At 27.1% G+C, this 19,863-nt stretch overlaps 2 protein-coding genes and 1 pseudogene across 2 annotated transcripts; all 3 read left to right on the forward strand.

The window, feature by feature from the left end:
• Positions 1-1,274: 1,274 nt before the first annotated feature.
• LOC124922559 (epoxide hydrolase A-like) lies at positions 1,275-3,423 on the forward strand. Its single transcript, XM_047463284.1, has 3 exons — positions 1,275-1,785; positions 2,808-3,052; positions 3,126-3,423. The coding sequence occupies exons 1-3, from the start codon at positions 1,303-1,305 to the stop codon at positions 3,376-3,378; spliced, it is 981 nt and encodes a 326-aa protein (XP_047319240.1). The 5' UTR covers positions 1,275-1,302; the 3' UTR covers positions 3,379-3,423.
• A 9,359-nt stretch (positions 3,424-12,782) lies between these two features.
• Positions 12,783-14,596, forward strand: LOC124938318 (epoxide hydrolase A-like). Its single transcript, XM_047478742.1, has 2 exons — positions 12,783-13,306; positions 14,585-14,596. Exons 1-2 carry the CDS (start codon positions 12,824-12,826, stop codon positions 14,594-14,596), a joined length of 495 nt encoding a protein of 164 aa, XP_047334698.1. The 5' UTR covers positions 12,783-12,823.
• Positions 14,597-18,125: 3,529 nt separating this feature from the next.
• LOC124938328 lies at positions 18,126-19,271 on the forward strand (annotated as a pseudogene).
• The last annotated feature ends 592 nt before the right edge of the window (positions 19,272-19,863 follow it).

Raw genomic sequence — 19,863 nt, forward strand, 5'->3', positions numbered from 1 at the left:
TACTACTTGTTTTAAACCCATTTTTTCAAATGTTCCTAGTTGATATAACAATCTAGGTTCAACTTTTGGAATTGTCCACTTATTTAGGAGGTCTAAATCCTTAGGAATATCATATTCCTCTTTCTTTATATTCTTTATGTTTTTATTTCTTGAGATGATGTTCATTAGATTCATGATTAGTGTGGTGTGTTGATCATTTTGCATAACTACCCCTGGCTCTGATTACTTGGTTTGATTTCTTTATATATAAATAATGCTTAATTTGAATTTATTAGGTAGAGAGATGTGGTTAAGTTGGATATATTTGAGAGTAAATAGGTATTTGGGACGGATCGTGGGTTGACCCGTCCATAAATTTACAACGCTTAAAAATAAAATTAAAAATGATATGTGTATGTATCGAATTTGCAACCAAGTACAACCATTTAACTAAGATTTTATATTTTAAATTTTACACAAAATTTGCTAACGCGCGACATTCATCACAATATAATATATATATATATATATATATAATGCTTAATTTGAATTTGTCAGGTCTAGAGTTGGAGTTGTAGTTAATTTATATATATATATATATATATATGAGAGTAAAAGGATACTTGAGTCGGATTTTGAATTGACCCGCCCATAAACTTAAAAAATTTAAAAATAAAATTAAAAATGCAATATGTGTTGAATGTTGGGGATATTGTAATGCACACGGAAAACATATAAAACAAAATAAATTTAACAACAAAAAATTGCAATAACTTTAAAAATTTACTCAATGTGTCATGTACTTAAAAAAATAAAATTAGGTTAAAAAATTTAATTAATTTTATTACATAATGCTATATATATTATTATTAACGAAAATATATTTTTGATATGAGTATGAGATGTTTATATATAATATATATATATATAGTTATTATATAAAATGTAACTTACAAAATATATATAAATACACAAAATTATAAAATTATTTCAACAATCATAAGTGGTCTAGCGGTTTAAGTGTTAATATTTCTTACTTAAGAACTGGGAATTTCAGCTTGAGTAAATCGTTTGTCAACGGGGTGATTAAATGCTTAAGATCAAGCCGAAATGTGTAATCTAATGTTTAATAATGCATCCTTGGAGACCGCAAAAATCTTCAATGGTGAGTAATCATATTTTAAATAGAAAAATATATTAATGATTTAAAAAATCATAAAAAACCAAAATAACACAACTGTCAAACAAGTTATTAAAGGTGAAATTGATTTTTTTTTAGTAATCATATTTAGCTGGGCAATTTGAGAGAGAGAGAGAGAGAAAATGGAGGAGATTGAACACAGAAACTTGAAGATAAATGGAATAAACATGCACATAGCAGAAAAGGGAAAAGGTCCGACGATCCTATTCCTCCACGGCTTCCCTGATCTATGGTACTCATGGCGCCATCAGATCCTCTACTTCGCCGACAATGGTTACCGCGCCGTCGCCCCAGACCTACGCGGCTTTGGTCAAACAACCGGAGCCCCAACTCAGGACCCATCCCAATTCAGCGTCATGCATCTGGTCGGCGACATCGTTTCGCTCCTCGACGCCATCGCGCCGGACGAGGAAAAGGTGTTCGTCGTGGGCCATGACTGGGGAGCATCCATCGGGTGGTACTTGTGTCTGTTCAGACCCGATAGAGTCAAGGCCTTCGTATCCCTCAGTGTCCATTATCTCAAACGGAACCCGGATCCTGCTATGAACTTCACGGATCTTTTCCGGGCCATCTACGGCGATCACCACTACATTTGGAGATTTCAGGTGTACTTCTCTTTCTCTCTTTCTTAATTTCATTTTTTTTATTAACTTTTTTTATTTTTTATTTTTAAATACGGTTTGTTTGTTATCTGTCACTTCGCCGGCCAGATTGGAGTAAATTGGTTGAGTATAATTATTATTTTTCATATATATATATACTTTAAAAATATGTTTTTAGTTGAAATATATATATATATATATATTCTTTATTACTCTTTTTAAACTATTATTATTTTATTTCATATTATGAATAATTAAAAAAAAAAGTTTTTTTTAAAAAGTAAATAAATATAAAAATAAATTAAAAAATAAAATAAAAATTATTTCAATTTTACTCTACCGAATGAAAGTGGGGGCCCACGTATGGAAGTGGGGGAGATAATAAGAGATGACCCTGACTGCATATTTAAATGTGAAATTGGTATGGGCTTATAATAACCAGTTTCAAACACACATTTATTAAATAAACAAATAAAAGGATAATAATTTAAATAATAGGATAAATCGGTGGGATAATTTAACCTTTTCCACTCTATTATTATCTTATACTATTATTTAGTAATAGAATAAAAAAAATGAGAGAGTAGTCTTATATTAATTTTAAATAAAATTAAATATTTTAAATTATAAATTAATAATTTTATTATTTTAATACACATGTATCTTTTTCAAAAACATTAACAAATAATAAATAAATCCAAAAATAATAAAAATTATTTAAACCTACCAAATAAATAATATAATAATTAATTTATGTATAAATTCAAATAAGAATGTATATAGACAATAAACAGAGCAAAATTATTTAATAAACACCACAATTCAACAGGTTTGATTGGGAACGATTTGGACCACATTAGACTGTTTGAGTCAAAAGTACATGGACCAAATTAGACTGCTTGAGCAAAAATTACATTTTTACATTAGCTAAAACTACTACCACTTATTATAGATCTGTAAAATGAAAACGTATATGCTTTTGAAAATAAATTGGCTAAAAATTGTATTTATTACATGTTGTGAAGGAACCTGGTGACATTGAAGCTGAGTTTGCAAAGGTTGGTTTTAAACAAGTGCTGAAGAAGTTCCTAACATTTCGCGATCCAGCCCCCTTTTTCTTCCCTAAAACCACCGAAAATTTCACTGACTCGTACCACACCCCGATTGCCTTACCCCACTGGTTGTCCGAGGAAGATCTCGACTATTATGTTTCCAATTACGAGAAAACTGGATTCACTGGAGGCATAAACTACTATCGTGCTTTCAAGTTGTAAGTAACCATGCATGCATGCATTTTTTTACTTGTTAAGTATCACATCCTTATTATTAAGTAATTGTCTCAGGGATTGGGAACTGTTGGCGCCATGGGAAGGTGCTAAAGTGAATGTGCCGGTGAAATTTGTGGTTGGGGACCTTGATCTGGTCTATCACATACCGCTAGTGAAGGAGTATGTACACGGTGGTGGGTTCAAGAAAGACGTGCCATTGTTGGACGATGAGATTGTGGTGATGGAGGATGTTGCCCATTTTATAAACCAAGAGAAACCTCAAGATGTCAATTACCACATCCACAACTTCATTAAAAGTTATAATTGACTCGACGACAAATCATTTCTTTCTGCAATGTCTCCTCCTCGTTTATGCACGTTACAGTACTTCGTCTCGTGTTTCGGGAGTCTATTATTATTATTATTGTAATAAAGACAAGATTATTGTCACTTGATTTTATTTAATCATGTTATTACGTACAATGACTAGTTGACGAAACTTGGCTTGAAGTGGCGTGCCTTTATAAGGCTTGTCTACTCCTCATGTATGCACCTTAGACTTTGTATTGTGTTTGGGGAGGTTATTTACATAGTCTATTATTATTATTATTATTATTGTAATAAAAACACTAGTTGAAGATGTTTTCAATTGTAATTTTAGTTGAAGATGTTTTCAATTGTAATTTTATAAGGATGCTTTGTGGACAAGATTATCTTCATTTGTTTTTATTAAATCATGTTATTACAATTGAATGACTAGACGAAGCTTTGATAATGGTTTGTAGTCTACACTCTACTCATCTCAAAATAAAAGGGTACCAATAGGTTTGGTATTCAGATTTGATTATTACACTTATTATTTTTTTAATTCTTTTAAATTTGATATTTTTGTGGTAATAACTTGCTACTTATTTTGATTTATTTTTAATGCGGATACATATGTTATTCGTTCCGACAATTTTGTTCGACTATGTTTTATTGGGATCTATTATGAGGTCTAGAATTTCTATTAAAATCAGTTTTTCGGGTGGAAATCATTTTAACTTAGAATGATAAATGAATACTTAAGATTTAAATTCTAAAGGTACAATATTTGAAGTCTTTTTGACGAGAACTATTATTGAAGGTGGTGTTATGAGATGTGGATTGAGATTGAGACAACTAGACTTACGGATATCAGGTTCATCTCTATTATTTTTTTTTAAAAATAATTTAGTTAGAGAGAAACACCATTTCTTTCCATCCTCAGTTATAAATCATTCCTAATAATATCGTATTGACATTTTTATAATTGTTTTCTTCTATAATTTTTTTATATATATCATATTGACATTTTTATAATTGGCTTCTTCTATAATTTTTCAGATGGTAATACAAAATCAAAAAGTTGAAAGTCAACTAAATAATGTTTAATTTAATATGATGGAGAAGAACGTTAATAATTTTTTTGAAAAGGAGAAAAATATTAATATTTAAAAAAAAAAATCATTTAAGTTCTAAATTTTAATCAAAGCCTTTTTTTTAAACATACTATACGCTCGTTTTAATTTATGAGATTTAAAAATGATTTAAATTATTTTTATGTGGTCAGTTTTTATTAACTAGTATATATAGATATGATTTTAAAATAAATAAATAAGTCAAATTTTGTCGTTAAAGATATATAAAAATTATGTATAAATGATTAAGCGAACTGGTAGTCTGCAAAACTAACACTCTTCTACCTTTTAAATAACAACACTAGAGAAATGATTCAAATATTTTTTATTTTAAAATTTCATATAAAAATCTAAAATAACCTAAAACGTGAAGTACTTATTATTTCTTCCATTTATTCTTAAAAATATAATATTCTTAGGATTGATTAAGTTTGAATTATTTTAAAATAACTCAAATTATTAAAATATAATTATTTCACTCTCTTTTTAATCAATCGTATCACTTAATTCATTAATTAAAATACTAAAATAGTCTTTATTTTAAAATTTTATTTTATTTATATAAATTAATATATTTTAAGTCTTTTAAAAAAATAAAATAAAAAAATAATTATTAATTAACTCTTCAAAATCATTAATTATTATTATTTTTTCTCCTATAATAGTAATAACCCAAACAAACTCTTATATATATTAATTAGTTCACGAATCTTTCTCATAATTTCTCTATCTAATGAAGAAAAATGGAGACTAATCATATGATAGGATGAAAGATCACTTCATTCTTAAAGCTTGTTAATTTGATATTTCAATTTTTCAATTTTTTTAACACATCGAGGCAACAGTGAACTTACCATGTCGTTTCTATTTCAAAAATTTATTTGTACTACTAGTATTATTCCGTTCCATTTAATTTTTTATATATATTAAAAATATATGTTGTGTATTTATTTAATTTTATTAGTATTTGAAAAATAAATAAAATGGAACTCAAATTCCATTCATGATCAATTATGAGTCAAAAATATACATAGACTTAGATCTTGAGCTCTAGTAGTAATTTAAACATTAGATCTAGGAAGAACCAAAAGATTTGGTTCAAGGTTTAAAGGTAGTCACATTTTCAAATATTAGACTTAGATCTTGTTTGATGGAAAAAAAAAATTTCAATCATATCATTAAAATTATATTCAACAAATCAGTCATTTCATAATTAATTAAAATATTTTTATTAAATATAAATTTTAAATACAAAATAACATTTTAATAATAAACTAATTAAAAACTCAAATAACTTAAATTTTTTAAAAAAATATTTTTGGACAAAATTAAAAAAAATATCAAACAAATTCTTAAAATTATTTCTAAATCATGCCTGCATGTACAATTATACGTCTAGTTTCCCATTAAAATGATTATTAATTAATGCTTTATAGAATAAGTTCTTAGGTTTCAATTTGGTATTTGAATAACTAAAATAATTAAAATATTTTTTACTTTATCCTTATATCAAAAACTTTTGGATCTCTTCAACTGATTTTTAATTTATAAATTTTATTTTTAATTTATTAATTTTTGTTATATATATATATATATATATTAATTTTATATTTATTTATTTAAAAACGATAATATTTTATTAAAAAAATGATAAACTCAACAAAAAAATCAGTTAAATAAGTCCACGAATTAACGTGACATTACATGTGGGCAGGAGAGAGAAAATTTTCAAAATTTCCCGAAACGGTCATTTCAGAGAATTTTTTTTCCCGAAATGAGCGTTTTCGGGACGTGGAGACAACATGACAGGCCACATCGAATTTGTAGACTTGCTTTCGTTGAGTTTATCGTTCCTCATTTTACTATAATAGAACAAAAATAATTTATATTTTTAAAATAATCTCTCGTTGATCCTACTTTAATAGGAATTAATAATAGTTTAATATTCCTCACAATTATAAATGTTATTTTTTTTTATATAAACTCATTATTTTTTAAGTCATCACAAATATTATATCTTTAATATATTGGTTTCATATCAAATTAATTATTTTATTAATTAAAATATTAAAATATTTTTATTTTATTTTTATAAAATTTAAATGTGAAATAAATGAAGAAAAATTATTTACAATTTAGTAGGTTTGATAGGTTGTTTTTTATGATTTTTTATTTTTTAAGTTATTTTTTAAATTATACCATTATTTTTACTATTAAATTATTAATTTTATCAACTAAAATATTATTGTTTTATTTTTTTTTAAATTTAAATTTTAAATAAAAAATTAACTTTAATAATTTAAATAACTAAAAATTTAAATTAACTTATTTTTTTTATTCAATTAAATTTTTGAATCAAAATTCTAAAAAAAAAAAAATCAAAAAAAGATCGATTGAGAGAGAATTGAGTGGGTCTTAGATATTTAAATAATTAAAATAAGATTAAATCAAAGTTCTACAAGGACCTGTTCATTTCAGGTTATTTAAATAATCTGGAGAGATAGAAAAATGATTATTGATAATGATTGGTAATAATTTTGAGGAAATAATAATATTTTTTTATTGTAGAAAGACTTAAATGGTATTGATATATATAAATAAAATAAATAATTATAATTTAAAATAGAGGGTATTTTAGTATTTTGGTTAATAATTTGATTGATTTAAAGGATGAGTGGAGGAGTACAAGTGACAATTGATTTGGTTGGGTTATTTGGAAAACTCAGATCCAGGCCCAAGAAATTCAAAATGTTTGCTGGCATTTTAGAGTTTCCAAATAATGTCAATTTATAATAATTTAGAGTTAGGCTATGATTTTTTTTCATTTATTTTTTTTAAATCTTTTCTTATCTCCTTATAATTTTTTAATAAATTTATATAAAATTATAATAATAAAACATAAATTTAATATATCTCTCCTTTTTCATTTTTTACAAACAAATACAAAGTCATATAATAAATTTATTTTAAAAAAATATATTTAAAAAAATATATTTAAAAACATATATTTTCTAGATAACACATAATAATCCGCATATAAGAAATGTATGCAAAGATTAACAACCTTGTTATAATATTTATTTTTTTAATTGTATAATTGTTAGAAATTATAATAAATTAAATTTTATAAATTTTTATAATCAATAAATTAAATAATGAATAAAAGATAAAAGATAAACAATAATATATATATATATAAAGTTATTTTTATTTTTTTAATTGTATAATTGTTAGAAATTATAATAAATTAAATTTTATAAATTTTTATAATGAATAAATTAAATAATGAATAAAAGATAAACAATAATATATATATATATATATATATATATATATATATATATATATATATATATATATAAAGTTATTTGGGGAGGGATTGACAATTGAAGGATTTAATGTAATTTGAAAATTTGTAAGGAGAAATGATAATTAAAAGTAAAAGAAGAGAATGAGAATTGAAAATTTTAAATTATTGAAAATAAATATAAATAATTTTTTATATAATAATTTTTTCTAAAAATGGATATAAATTATAATAAAAATTATTTATATATATATTATAATATAAATTATATATATATATATTTAATATCATATTCATAATATATCTAATTAATATCTTGATATTATATATTTTAAAATATATATTTTTTAATTTAAAAAAATTATTAATATTTAAAATTAAGTTATATATATATATTTAAATATATATTAATTATTAATTAATATTATAAATATTTTAGGTCTGTCAGTATTTTATTTTTTGTCAGGCTTGTTTCGTCGTTTTATAGGATTGTCGTGGGTGTTAAAAACAGTCTTATCTAGTAATTAGATGGGGTTCATCAAAGGTCGTCAAATTTATGATGTCGTATTAATAGTCAATTAGTGCATTGATTCAATTAATTCAAGAGGTGAAAAATGTGTTTTTGTCAAGTTAGACATCGAAAAAGTTTATGATAGTGTCAATTGGGAGTTTTTATTTGATATAATGGACAAAATAGGAATGAGTGCGAAATGGATTGGTTGGATTTGATTTTGCCTTTTGAAGGTTAATTTTTCTATTATTGTTAATGGAAGTTCTGAGGAATTTTTTAAGAGCTTTAGAGGGATCAAATAGGGTGATCCATTTTCTCTTTTTTGTTTTTCATTGTTATGAAAGCTCTCTAAAAAATGACGATCTTCGCAAAATACTCGTAACTCATCCGTGGAGTGAGTTGTGGGTCAAGAATATATCATTTGGCCATATCACATTTGTTTTTCGATGATGACACGCTCTGCATGGTTCAGACTACTTATATAAATTTTAAACACCTTCGAGATATTTTATGATTATTCAATGCATTTTCGGTCTTTGAGTTAATCTTAATAAATCAGACATATTTTTTTTTTCAAATTCTGTTTTGAATAGAAGAAGGATAAAGTTGACAAATGTGTTGGGGTTCAAAGTTAGTGATCTTCCGTCAGCATATCTTGGTATGTCATTAGGTACTAAATTGCAATCCAAGGTCTCTTAGAACCCGATTATCTCTGAAATGAAATGTAAATTGTTTAGATGGAAAAGTAAAATAATCTCGAAAAGGGGTCGGCTAATTCTCATTAAGAGTGTGTTGTCATCTATGTCCACATATATGGTGTCGTTATTCATTCTCCTTAAGCGCGTGGCGGTGAAAATAGAAAGAATAATGTGTAAATTTATATGGATATATTTCTCATATATGTCTTTCATCTTATTATTTTCCCCATGGAATTTAGAATACTTGAAGGGTCAATTCTTTTTTTTATTCTTACCTTCCACCTTGGAAACCCTTCTTATTGGATGATCATGATATCTCCCAAAAATCGAAATTCTTGATCAATGTAGGAACAAAATTACCAGTTTCGTTCAATAAGATACCAAAGTGGATGATTGACTCATTCCATACTAGAAATAATCACAAAAAGTCCTTTGATAACACACATTCCTATTTCTCAATGATATTCCATGATCAAGATAATTGGCTGAATCCCGTGAAACAATTTCATAGAAGTTTATTGATATCTTCTTTTTACGAAGCAAATTGACTTCGATTATTGAACAATTCACATCACTTCTCCTTCTATTGAAATAAAAGAATTATGACATAAATCAAATGTGAAATTCTTGAGTAGTCTATTTACCCTCGAATGATAAATTCCCTTAACTTAATTATTGATTAAGCAAGTAAATTTCTATGAGGATATTCTAACTTATCATTTTGTCATCTTGTTAGTTGGGATAAAATTAAATATTTTAAAGATCAATGAGGTCTAGATATTCGAGATCTTATTTATTTTAATAAAGCTCTTTTATCAAAATGGTGTAAAAGAATTGCAATGAAGCCGAATAGTCTTTGAGCATCGATAATTAGATGTAAGTATGGTAATGATTGGTTTAGTTGGTTCACCAAAATGTCCAATTATCCAACGGGGTGTAGCATTTATAAGGGAATTTATCCTATGTAGAAAAGTTTTCGTGAACAGTCTAGATTCGTTGTGTCAAAAGTCTAGCTACAACGTATCATGAGCTTGTTTCCATTGATATATGTCAATCCCTCCTTTGTAACAGGAACCTACGAAGCTCCAAAGGAAAGAAATTCATGCAACCTGTCGGCCATACAACTAAAGAAAGGGCTCAAGAGAGGAGAATAGACCTTTGTTGCAACATTGGTGGAACTAAAGGCCGAAGTATACCAAGATATTCCAGACAAGGTGGTCGAACTGATGGAGAGATATAAAGACATCATGTCGTCGGAATTACCTAAAGTGTTGCCCCCTAAGAGGCACACGGATCACAAAATCGAGTTGGAACCGGGTGCATTGGTGCTTGCCAAGGCTCCCTATCGAATGGGACCCTCAAAACTGGTGGAACTACGGAGACAGCTAAATGAACTATTGGATGGCGGCCTTATCCGACAGTCCAAAGCTCCTTACAGATCCCCCATACTGTTTCAGAAGAAGCACGACGGCTCACTAAGAATGTGCGTCGACTACAAGGCATTGAACAAGGTAACAATTAAAAACAAATATCTTATTCCCAACGTTTTGAATTTGTTTGACAAGCTGGCTGGAGCTCGATTATATATAAAGATCGACCTAAGGTCGGGGTACTGGCAAGTAAGGGTGGCGGAGGAAGATGTCCAGAAAACTACTTGCGTTATCATGAGCTTGTTTCCATTGCTATATGTCAATCCCTCCTTTGGAAGTCAAAGATTCCATTCAATAAATCGTTCTTTGGATGGAGAGTTATTCATGGTGGAATTTTAATAAATGATATGTTCATAAAAAAAAATTGTTTATAGTTAGTTGTTGTCGTATGTGACAAGAATATATGTTGAATCGACAACTCACTTATTTTTGCATTGTCTAAGTGTGACTAATATTTGGAGTCTTTTGTGGAGTATTACTGGGATTAATTGGGTGATGTCCGAGTCTTTAGGTAGTTGATGAGAAGTTTGGATTGATGCGGATTATATAGTAGGCTTACATATTTGGGGTTATCATTCCAATTATTCTTTGATGGACTATTTGGTTAAAGAAAAGTCATTGAACTTTCAATGATCGTAGTCGTCCGATGCGCATAATTCATAATATTATTATTATGATGCTTTCTGATATTCGTTCAGGAAAATCAGTAAAATCTGTTGGGAAGTTAATCGTTCTTATCGAGAATTTACGAGATCGATAATTTTTTCTTAATTTTTATTTGCTATTTTCATGTCATGCTTTGTCTTTATGCTTAAACAATATTTTTTTTATTTTTATTATAAATGGACCTTTTTAAAAATAAAATAATATTATAAATATAAAAAAAAAAATTGAGAGTATAAACTTAATTAAATTTACCCGAATCAAAATTACCCAAATTAACGATTAAATAATTTAAAATTAAATAAGTTGAATCAAACTTACCAAATATTAACAATTAAATAAATTAATCATATCACATTTACATGCAAATAAGCTTCTAACAGTATAAATTGAATAAAACTTAATCTTAGAGTTGGTTCGGATTGAAGTTATTTGAATAACATCGAAAAAAAATAATGATTGTCTATGATTTTGAGAAGAGAATATTATTTTTGATAAAAAAAATTAAAATATATTAATAAATATAAATAAAATAATAATTTAAAATAAAAAATATTTTAATATTTTGATTGTAAATAATATTTGATTTTCTTTGATTTATTTTAATAACTTAAATCGAATAAAGTCTTAATGTCTAAATTACTGATATTAAATCTTGTTTTTATTGGACTTCATTCTAATTTCATTTTTTGAACACTAATAAAGACAAAATAAATATACCAGATCATATATATATATATATATATATATATATATATATATATATATATATATATATATATATATATATATATATATATATATATATATATATATATATTAATATTTATAAAAAAAAGTTTAAATTCTAATAATAATATAAAAATTAAATTTATAAATTATATATAATATTATTATTTTATTAATTAAATCATTCATTTTATTAATTAAAATATAAAATATAATTACTTAATTTTTATTAAATTTTAATTTTAAATAAAAAATATTTTAATAATACACTAATTAAAAACTCAAATAATAAACAATTTTTTTATCAAAGAATATTTTTGGACAAAATCCAAAAATAAAATAAAATAAATCAAACAAGCTCTTAAAATTATTTCCTAATATGTTGTAATTTCCCAATAAATGCTTAATAATTAATGATTCATAGAAGAAATTCAAAATCTATAGGCCCACTAGGGCCTAGGGCCTTGTTCGGATTGGGGTTTTCGAAAAAACTTAGAAAAAGAAAAAAGTAATGATTAATAATAATTTTGAGGAGGTAATGATTATTTTTGGTAAAAAGACTTAAAGTGTATTGATATATATGAATAAAATAAAAAATAATAATTTAAAATAGAGAGTATTTTAGTATTTTGGTTAATAAAATAAGTGATGTGATTGTTGAAAAATAATTAATTAGAAAATTGATTTTGGATGGGGTTTTTAAAAAACCCAAAAAGAACGCAACTTAGGATTTGAATTTAAATAATTTAATGGAGATTAAGATTATAAAAAAATAATTATTTGATTAAAAAATAATTTATAATTTAAAACATAAAATTAAAGATATTATAATTAATAATTAGATTCAGCAGCAAATAAAAAAAATGATAGAGAATTATTTAAAAAAAAGTTAAAAGAAAGTATAGACAAAAATAGGCTATTAATATTTGTGAGGGGAAGTGATATATTTAGCAACAACTAGGTCAACAATTATTGAGAGAGAGAGAGAGAATAATAATGGAGGAGATTGTGCATAAGAAGGTGAGAGTGAACGGGTTAGATATGCACGTAGCAGAAAAAGGAAACGGTCCGACGATCCTATTCATCCATGGCTTCCCGGAGTTATGGTACTCCTGGCGCCACCAAATCCTTTACTTCGCCGACAACGGCTACCGTGCCGTCGCCCCTGACCTCCGTGGATACGGCGGAACCACCGGAGCTCCAAACGACGACGTCGGGAAGTTCACCATCATGCACCTTATAGGCGACTTGGTTTCGCTGCTTGACGCCGTGGCTCCGGCGGAGGAAAAGGTCTACGTGGTGGCTCACGATTGGGGAGCCATAATCGGGTGGAATTTATGCCTTCTTAGACCCGATAAGATTAAGGCCTACGTGGAACTTAGTGTTTATTACAGCCCCAGAAACCCGAACCCGGCAACAAGGCTACCCTATTATTACAGGGCCATTTATGGTGACGATCATTATATGTGGAGATTTCAGGTTCATCATCATTTCCTTCCTTCCTTCCTTCATTCTTATTATTATATTTTCAATTATTTTTAAAAAAAATGTTCAATCTTTTCTCCAACAATAAAGGCATTGAATCTGTAAGTAAGAAGAAGTTATATTATTATTATTGGAGGACATAGTTGTGATTGAAGGAGCTGCACATTTTATAAATCAAGAAAGACCCGATGAGGTTAACAAACACATTCATCATTTCTTCTAAGATCATCACGATAATTAATATTAATATAATTTGTATTCCTATGTTTATTTTTACTACTACTATATAATCTTGTCTTCTCTATCTATCTGGTTTGTTGGTGTGCCTGTAACTCAAAATAATAATTACCAGTCTTGAAATAAATTATACATTTGGCCTGTTACCTTAATAAAGGATTATAATCCCATTTGTCAAATGTATCTAAAAATTAGAGTTGAGATATGCTTAATTTATTGTAATCCCTAACTCCAACCTTAATTAGTCTTTCATTTGGAGAATGGTCACTAAAATTTCACTAGATTGTAAAAGAAAATTAAAATACTTTCACTATATTATTTGGACTATAAAGAGTAATGTGACAGTTTTGACTAGTTTGACTCTCTCTCTTCTAAAATCAAGATAATGATATTTTTTTTTTAATAATTAATCTCATGTTTTATTTTTTAGATATATAATTTATTATATAATGTTATTTGAATAAATAATTAAATGTTCAAAACAATCCAACTATGTTTATATTGAATTTTAAGATAAAATTAGCTATTAGAGTGAAAGCGATTTATCAAAAAATACAATGACAAAAAAAAAAAAAAATTTAAATAATGTTAAAATGATAAATTCTCGATCTCCTCTTCTAGCCTAGCGGTAACAAGAAGTGGATATCCTCACTCAAAGGTTCGAGTCTGTCAAGTGACAAGTTCTGCGTCTGGTTAAATGTGTTTGCGGATTACATACTTAATTCGTTGTCACATTTTTTTTATTAAAAAATGATAAATTCTCAAGATCGTACCTTCAATCAAGAATATATAAAATCAATTTTAAATATCGTATAAATAATAAAATTGACAAAGAACTTGGAAAAAATGAGAATTTTAAATTAGTAAAATAAGTAACAAGATGTTAGATGAAAATAATTAGAAATAAGGAATTAGTGGGAAAAAAATCTAAACTATTTTGCTTGTAAAGGAAACTAAAAAATGAATAAGTTGTGAAACCATGGAAGAATTAGAGTAATACTTACATTTTTAAGTTTTTTTTTTTTTGTTTTTAAGGGCTGGGTTTAAGCCGTGCATTATTTTGTTTAAAAGTTTTGTTATATTATTTTTAACAAATTTAATCTTAATCAAAATAATTTTATTCATTATCTCATCAACTATATTACTTAATTAATTAACTAAAATACCTTTTAAAAAACATATATTTTTGAAAAAAAAAACCATGTATATTAAAAGTGATAAAAGGTATTTTAAAATACCCTTTAAGCAAAACGACAAATCATGATATAAAAAAATAAATAAATAAAAACCTTACTCGATAGGTGATAGGTTATCGAGCTCGAACGTCCTCGATAAGAATGATTAAATCCGCGACGGACTCTGTTGGTTTTCTGAAATGAATCTCAGAGAGCGTCATAATAATAACATTATGAATAATACGAATCGGACAACTACGATCATTGAAAGTTCGACGATTTCTCTCTAACCAAATAGTCCACCCAAAAACAATTATGATAACCGAAATATGTAGGTCTGATATATTAGTCGCATTAATCCAAACTTTTAAGCAACTACTCAATGACTCAACCATCACCCAATGAATCTCATTAATACTCCACAAAAGGCTCTATATATATACTAGACATTCCTCGACAATGTAAAAGTAAGTGAGTTGCCGATTCAACATTATCATGACACATACGACAACGACTAACCATAATACAACATTTTTTCATTCACATATCATCTGTAAGAATTCCACCGTAAATAACGCTCCATTCAAAATATGAGATTTTATATGGAATTTCTTACTCTAAAAAAAATATATTGAATCATCTTAATAAACAACTTCTAGCAATGCCTCACATGGAAACTATTCATGTCTTTCCAACGCATAACGTCTTATTCAAATAGGGACATTTGCTTGTGTCATACCAAAAGTAAAAATCCTTAGCGTTTAATCTCCTTTTATATATTTAATTTGTTTAGCAAAACCACTAGACCGATGATCAAACATGTTCTTAAATGTGACATTTATACATGTAACAACGAAAACAAACATATGATACATCGTAGCTAGACTTTTGACATTACACGAAATGTCGTCTTAAAAACCGATCGAATAATCATCCCACAATGAATCTAGACTGCTCACGAAACTTTTTCAAATAGAATAAATTTCCCTCAAAATGCTACAATCCGCTGGATAATCAGACATTTTGGTGAACAAAACCAGACCAATCATGACCATAATTACATTTGATCATCGATGCTCAAAAACTATTCGGCTTCGTTGCAAATCTATTACATCATTTTGATAGAAGAGGCTTATTAAATGACTCGAATATTCATACCTCCTTAATCTTTAAAAAATTTAATATTAAATTCCAAAAATAAATTACATATTACTTTTTTTTTTCATTTTCACATTTGAAAAAAATAATCATTCTTACATTTAAAAAATATTAATATAAGTCTTTTTATAAAATAAAATATAGAGAAATGATTAGATAAGGGAATTTGGGGAAGGAATTTGGTGAGGGAATGACTTGGCATAATCTTATTCACTAAAAAAATCAAATAATTTCTCTATTTCCTCCTACTTTTACATTTTCCAACCAAGGTGATGTCAAGTCATTCCCTTACTAAATTCCCTCTCTCTATCACTCCTCTAAAATATATATATTCTCAAAATCACCTCTCAATCAATATTTTTTTTAAAATAAATCCAGCTTTGCAAATTCTAAAGAGTATTTTAAATTTTAAGTTGATATCTAATCAAATTTATAAATAAATGGTTTATAAAATTATAACTAATCTCTAATTAATACAAACTTTTCTTATACTCTTCATTTTTAGTTTATAATATTATTATTATATATAATTCATTATCATAATATAATTAAATATATAATTATTATACTTTATTATATAATATTTTATTTTAATATTATAATTTCATTATTAAAAAATTATATCTACAAAATAATAATAATATTTTATAAAAGTATTTATATATACAATGGTAGACCACCAAATTTCTCACCACAACCCACTATCAATATTATGAGATTAAACTTCTTAATTCATGCATCAAAAGTGGATCCATTCATACAATTTTAAACAACTTACAATCTATTAATTATAAATCTCATATTTTAACCAACAAAATTTAGTTTTGGATGTATCATGTTTTATTTGGCCACTTACTATCATACTATCATATAAATCATATTTTGATTCTTAAGTCAAAATATTCATTTTCTATTAAATGATGTGTAGTTATTTTATTTTATTTAAATTATTATTATTATTTTTAAATAATATTATTTATTTATATATTATTTTTATTTAATTTTATATAAACAGTTAAAAAATTTAAATGAAATAAATATGAATATTAAAAAATTTAAATGAAATAAATATGAATATTAGTTTAAAATAATAATTATTATATAAAATTTTACAATAATTTAAATTCTAATAATATTAGTATTAATAAAATTATTAAATAATAATAATAATAATTCAAATTTTAAAAAAAATATTTAACAATAAAAATTGTCTTTTTATTTTATATTATATATATCAACCATAAAACTAGGGTGGGAATCAAACCATCACATTTGGGTCTCGTAAGCAACTCTTAATAATTAATTTTACATCCTTACCCATTTATACATAATGCATCTATAGTTACTTACAACTAAATTAGAAGTTATAATCAAAGAGCACAACTATAAGAAAAGAAAAACGCTAACATTTTGTGTTCTTGGGGACGTTATTTTATTATTTCAAAATAAAAGACTTTATCAATATATTTTTATTTTATATAAAATTTAAATTTTAAATGCAAAATGAAATTGTAATAATTTATTATCAACCTCCAATAAACAATATTTTGATTAGATATATAAGATAATGTTTTTTATTTAGGTAAACCCTTATATTAGATGACTGTTTTTATTATTATTATTTTTATTTTTGAAGCTATACATAACTTGACAATATAGAGTTCATGTGTTCTATAAGTCTCCACTAAAAAAAATTGTATTTAAAATATTTAATACATAAAAATTTCGTCATTGCTTTCATATAGTGTCTAATTTTCTTATGTTTTTAACTTGTTCCATTTAGACGGGGTGTGACTTGAAATAATAATATTTTTTTTTCAAACCTTCCTTTAGTCTTGCCGTCTGTCTGTCTGTCGTTCTTTTTCACATTAATATCTATAGTGTCCTGATATATATCTGCATATTTTTTTTTTCAGAACAGTGACTTAATTATTAAAAAAATTATAACTAGATTGCGGGACAAATTAAACCGTAATTGAATGCGACCAAAAGTGAATTAAGAAGCTGGATCAGGTGGCGTCCATTTAGATCATGCACTTCATCATCATCATGCAACAACAACAGGTGTTCAATTTTGATGAATCAACCTTAATAATTCTTAGGCTTTGTTTGATTTTTCAAAAAAAAATTCCAATTATACGCTCTTATCTAATTTCAATGTCTATCGGTTAACACTTGATCAAACAAGCAAGCCCATATAAATATGTGAGCGGATCGAAGTGATAATATTTCCTTAAAGAAAGAGAGAGCCATGGAGGACATTAAGCACAAGAAGGTGAGAGTGAATGGCTTAGATATGCACGTAGCAGAAAAAGGAAACGGCCCCACAATCCTATTCATCCATGGCTTCCCGGAGCTATGGTACTCTTGACGTCACCAAATCCTTTACTTCGCCGACAACGGCTACCGCGTCGTCGCTCCTGACCTCCGGGGATACGGAGGAACCACCGGAGCTCCAAACGAGGACGTCGGAAAGTTCAGCATCATGCACCTTGTAGGCGACATTGTTATGCTAGCTGCTCGAGGAGTTGGCTCCGGACGAGGAAAAGGTGTACGTGGTGGCTCACGATTGGGGAGCCATAATCGGCTGGAATTTATGCCTTCTTAGACCCGATAAGGTTAAGGCTTACGCCGCCCTTAGCGTTTATTACATACAGCCCCAGAAACCCCAACCCGGCAACAAGGCTCCCCGAATATTACAGGGCCATTTACGGCGACGACCATTATATCTGGAGATTCCAGGTCATGTTCATCTTTCACCTAACTCTCTTATTATATATATATCTTGTTTTCAAATAAGTTCAATTATTATATATATATGGCCAGCCCTATCTATCTATCTAGATAGCTCTTCTTTTAATAATTTATTTGTAAGTTGGTCAAGATTGATTTGACATGCTAATTATTTATTATGAATTGACTAGAACTATCTGAATACAATTTTTACTTGTTGGTTAATTAATGAGTAATTAATAGTATGCATGAACAGGAAGTTGGTGATATTGAAGGTGAGTTTGAAAAGATAGGCCTTAAAGAAGTGATGAAGAAATTCCTTACATACCGTGAGCCTGCACCTCTGTTTATTCCAAAAGGCAAAGGATTTGGGGATTCATTGCCTTCCTTCCTGGTTGTCGCCGGAAGACCTCGATTATTACGCCGACAACTTTACCAAGACTGGCTTCACCGGCGGGGTCAATTACTATCGGGCATTGAATCTGTAAGTAAGAAGAAGTTATATTATTATTATTATTGTTGTTACATAATAAATAAATAAATGGTGGATCATTCATATACATATATAATTATTGGTGCAGAAACTGGGAACTATTGGCTGCTTGAACCGGAGCTCAGGTGAAAGTGCCGGCGAAATACATAGTGGGCGACCTTGATTTAGTGTATAACAATAAAGGTGCAAAGGAATGCATACATAGTGGTGAGCTGAAGAAAAACGTGCCATCTGGGAACGATATTTCTTCCCATTTAATTGGTCTCCTACTAGTTATGTTTGATTTATCACAATTTGTTTGTATCAAAATTGTTTCATTATTGGGTTTGTCCATTATTCTACATAGTGGATTTAAGGTGAATAATGGTTTATAGTATATTCTATAACAAATTAACACACATTACTTCCGATCCGGGAGCATAATTATATCCATATGTTTTAACATTTAATGTTAGGGAGTCAGTTATATTTGTATCAGATAAAGATAATTGTAAGTTTGGAAAAACGTTAAAGTAAACTGGTCCTTGAGCTAAACTGGATTGTATTATTCCCATTAGGGATTGTTTCCAATTTAGGTTTCTTCCATCTCTTAGGGCTGCCATAAAGCTCTCTGGTAAACCTTCTAAAGTTAAAGGTATCTAGTGAAACTGACTCTTCAGTAGTTTTTACTACTTGTTTTAAACCTATTTTTTCAAATGTTCCTAGTTGATATATCAATCTAGGTTCAACTTTTGGAATTGTCCACTTATTTAGGA

This window comes from Impatiens glandulifera, chromosome 1, assembly GCF_907164915.1.
Source record: "Impatiens glandulifera chromosome 1, dImpGla2.1, whole genome shotgun sequence".
NCBI classification, from domain to species: domain Eukaryota; kingdom Viridiplantae; phylum Streptophyta; class Magnoliopsida; order Ericales; family Balsaminaceae; genus Impatiens; species Impatiens glandulifera.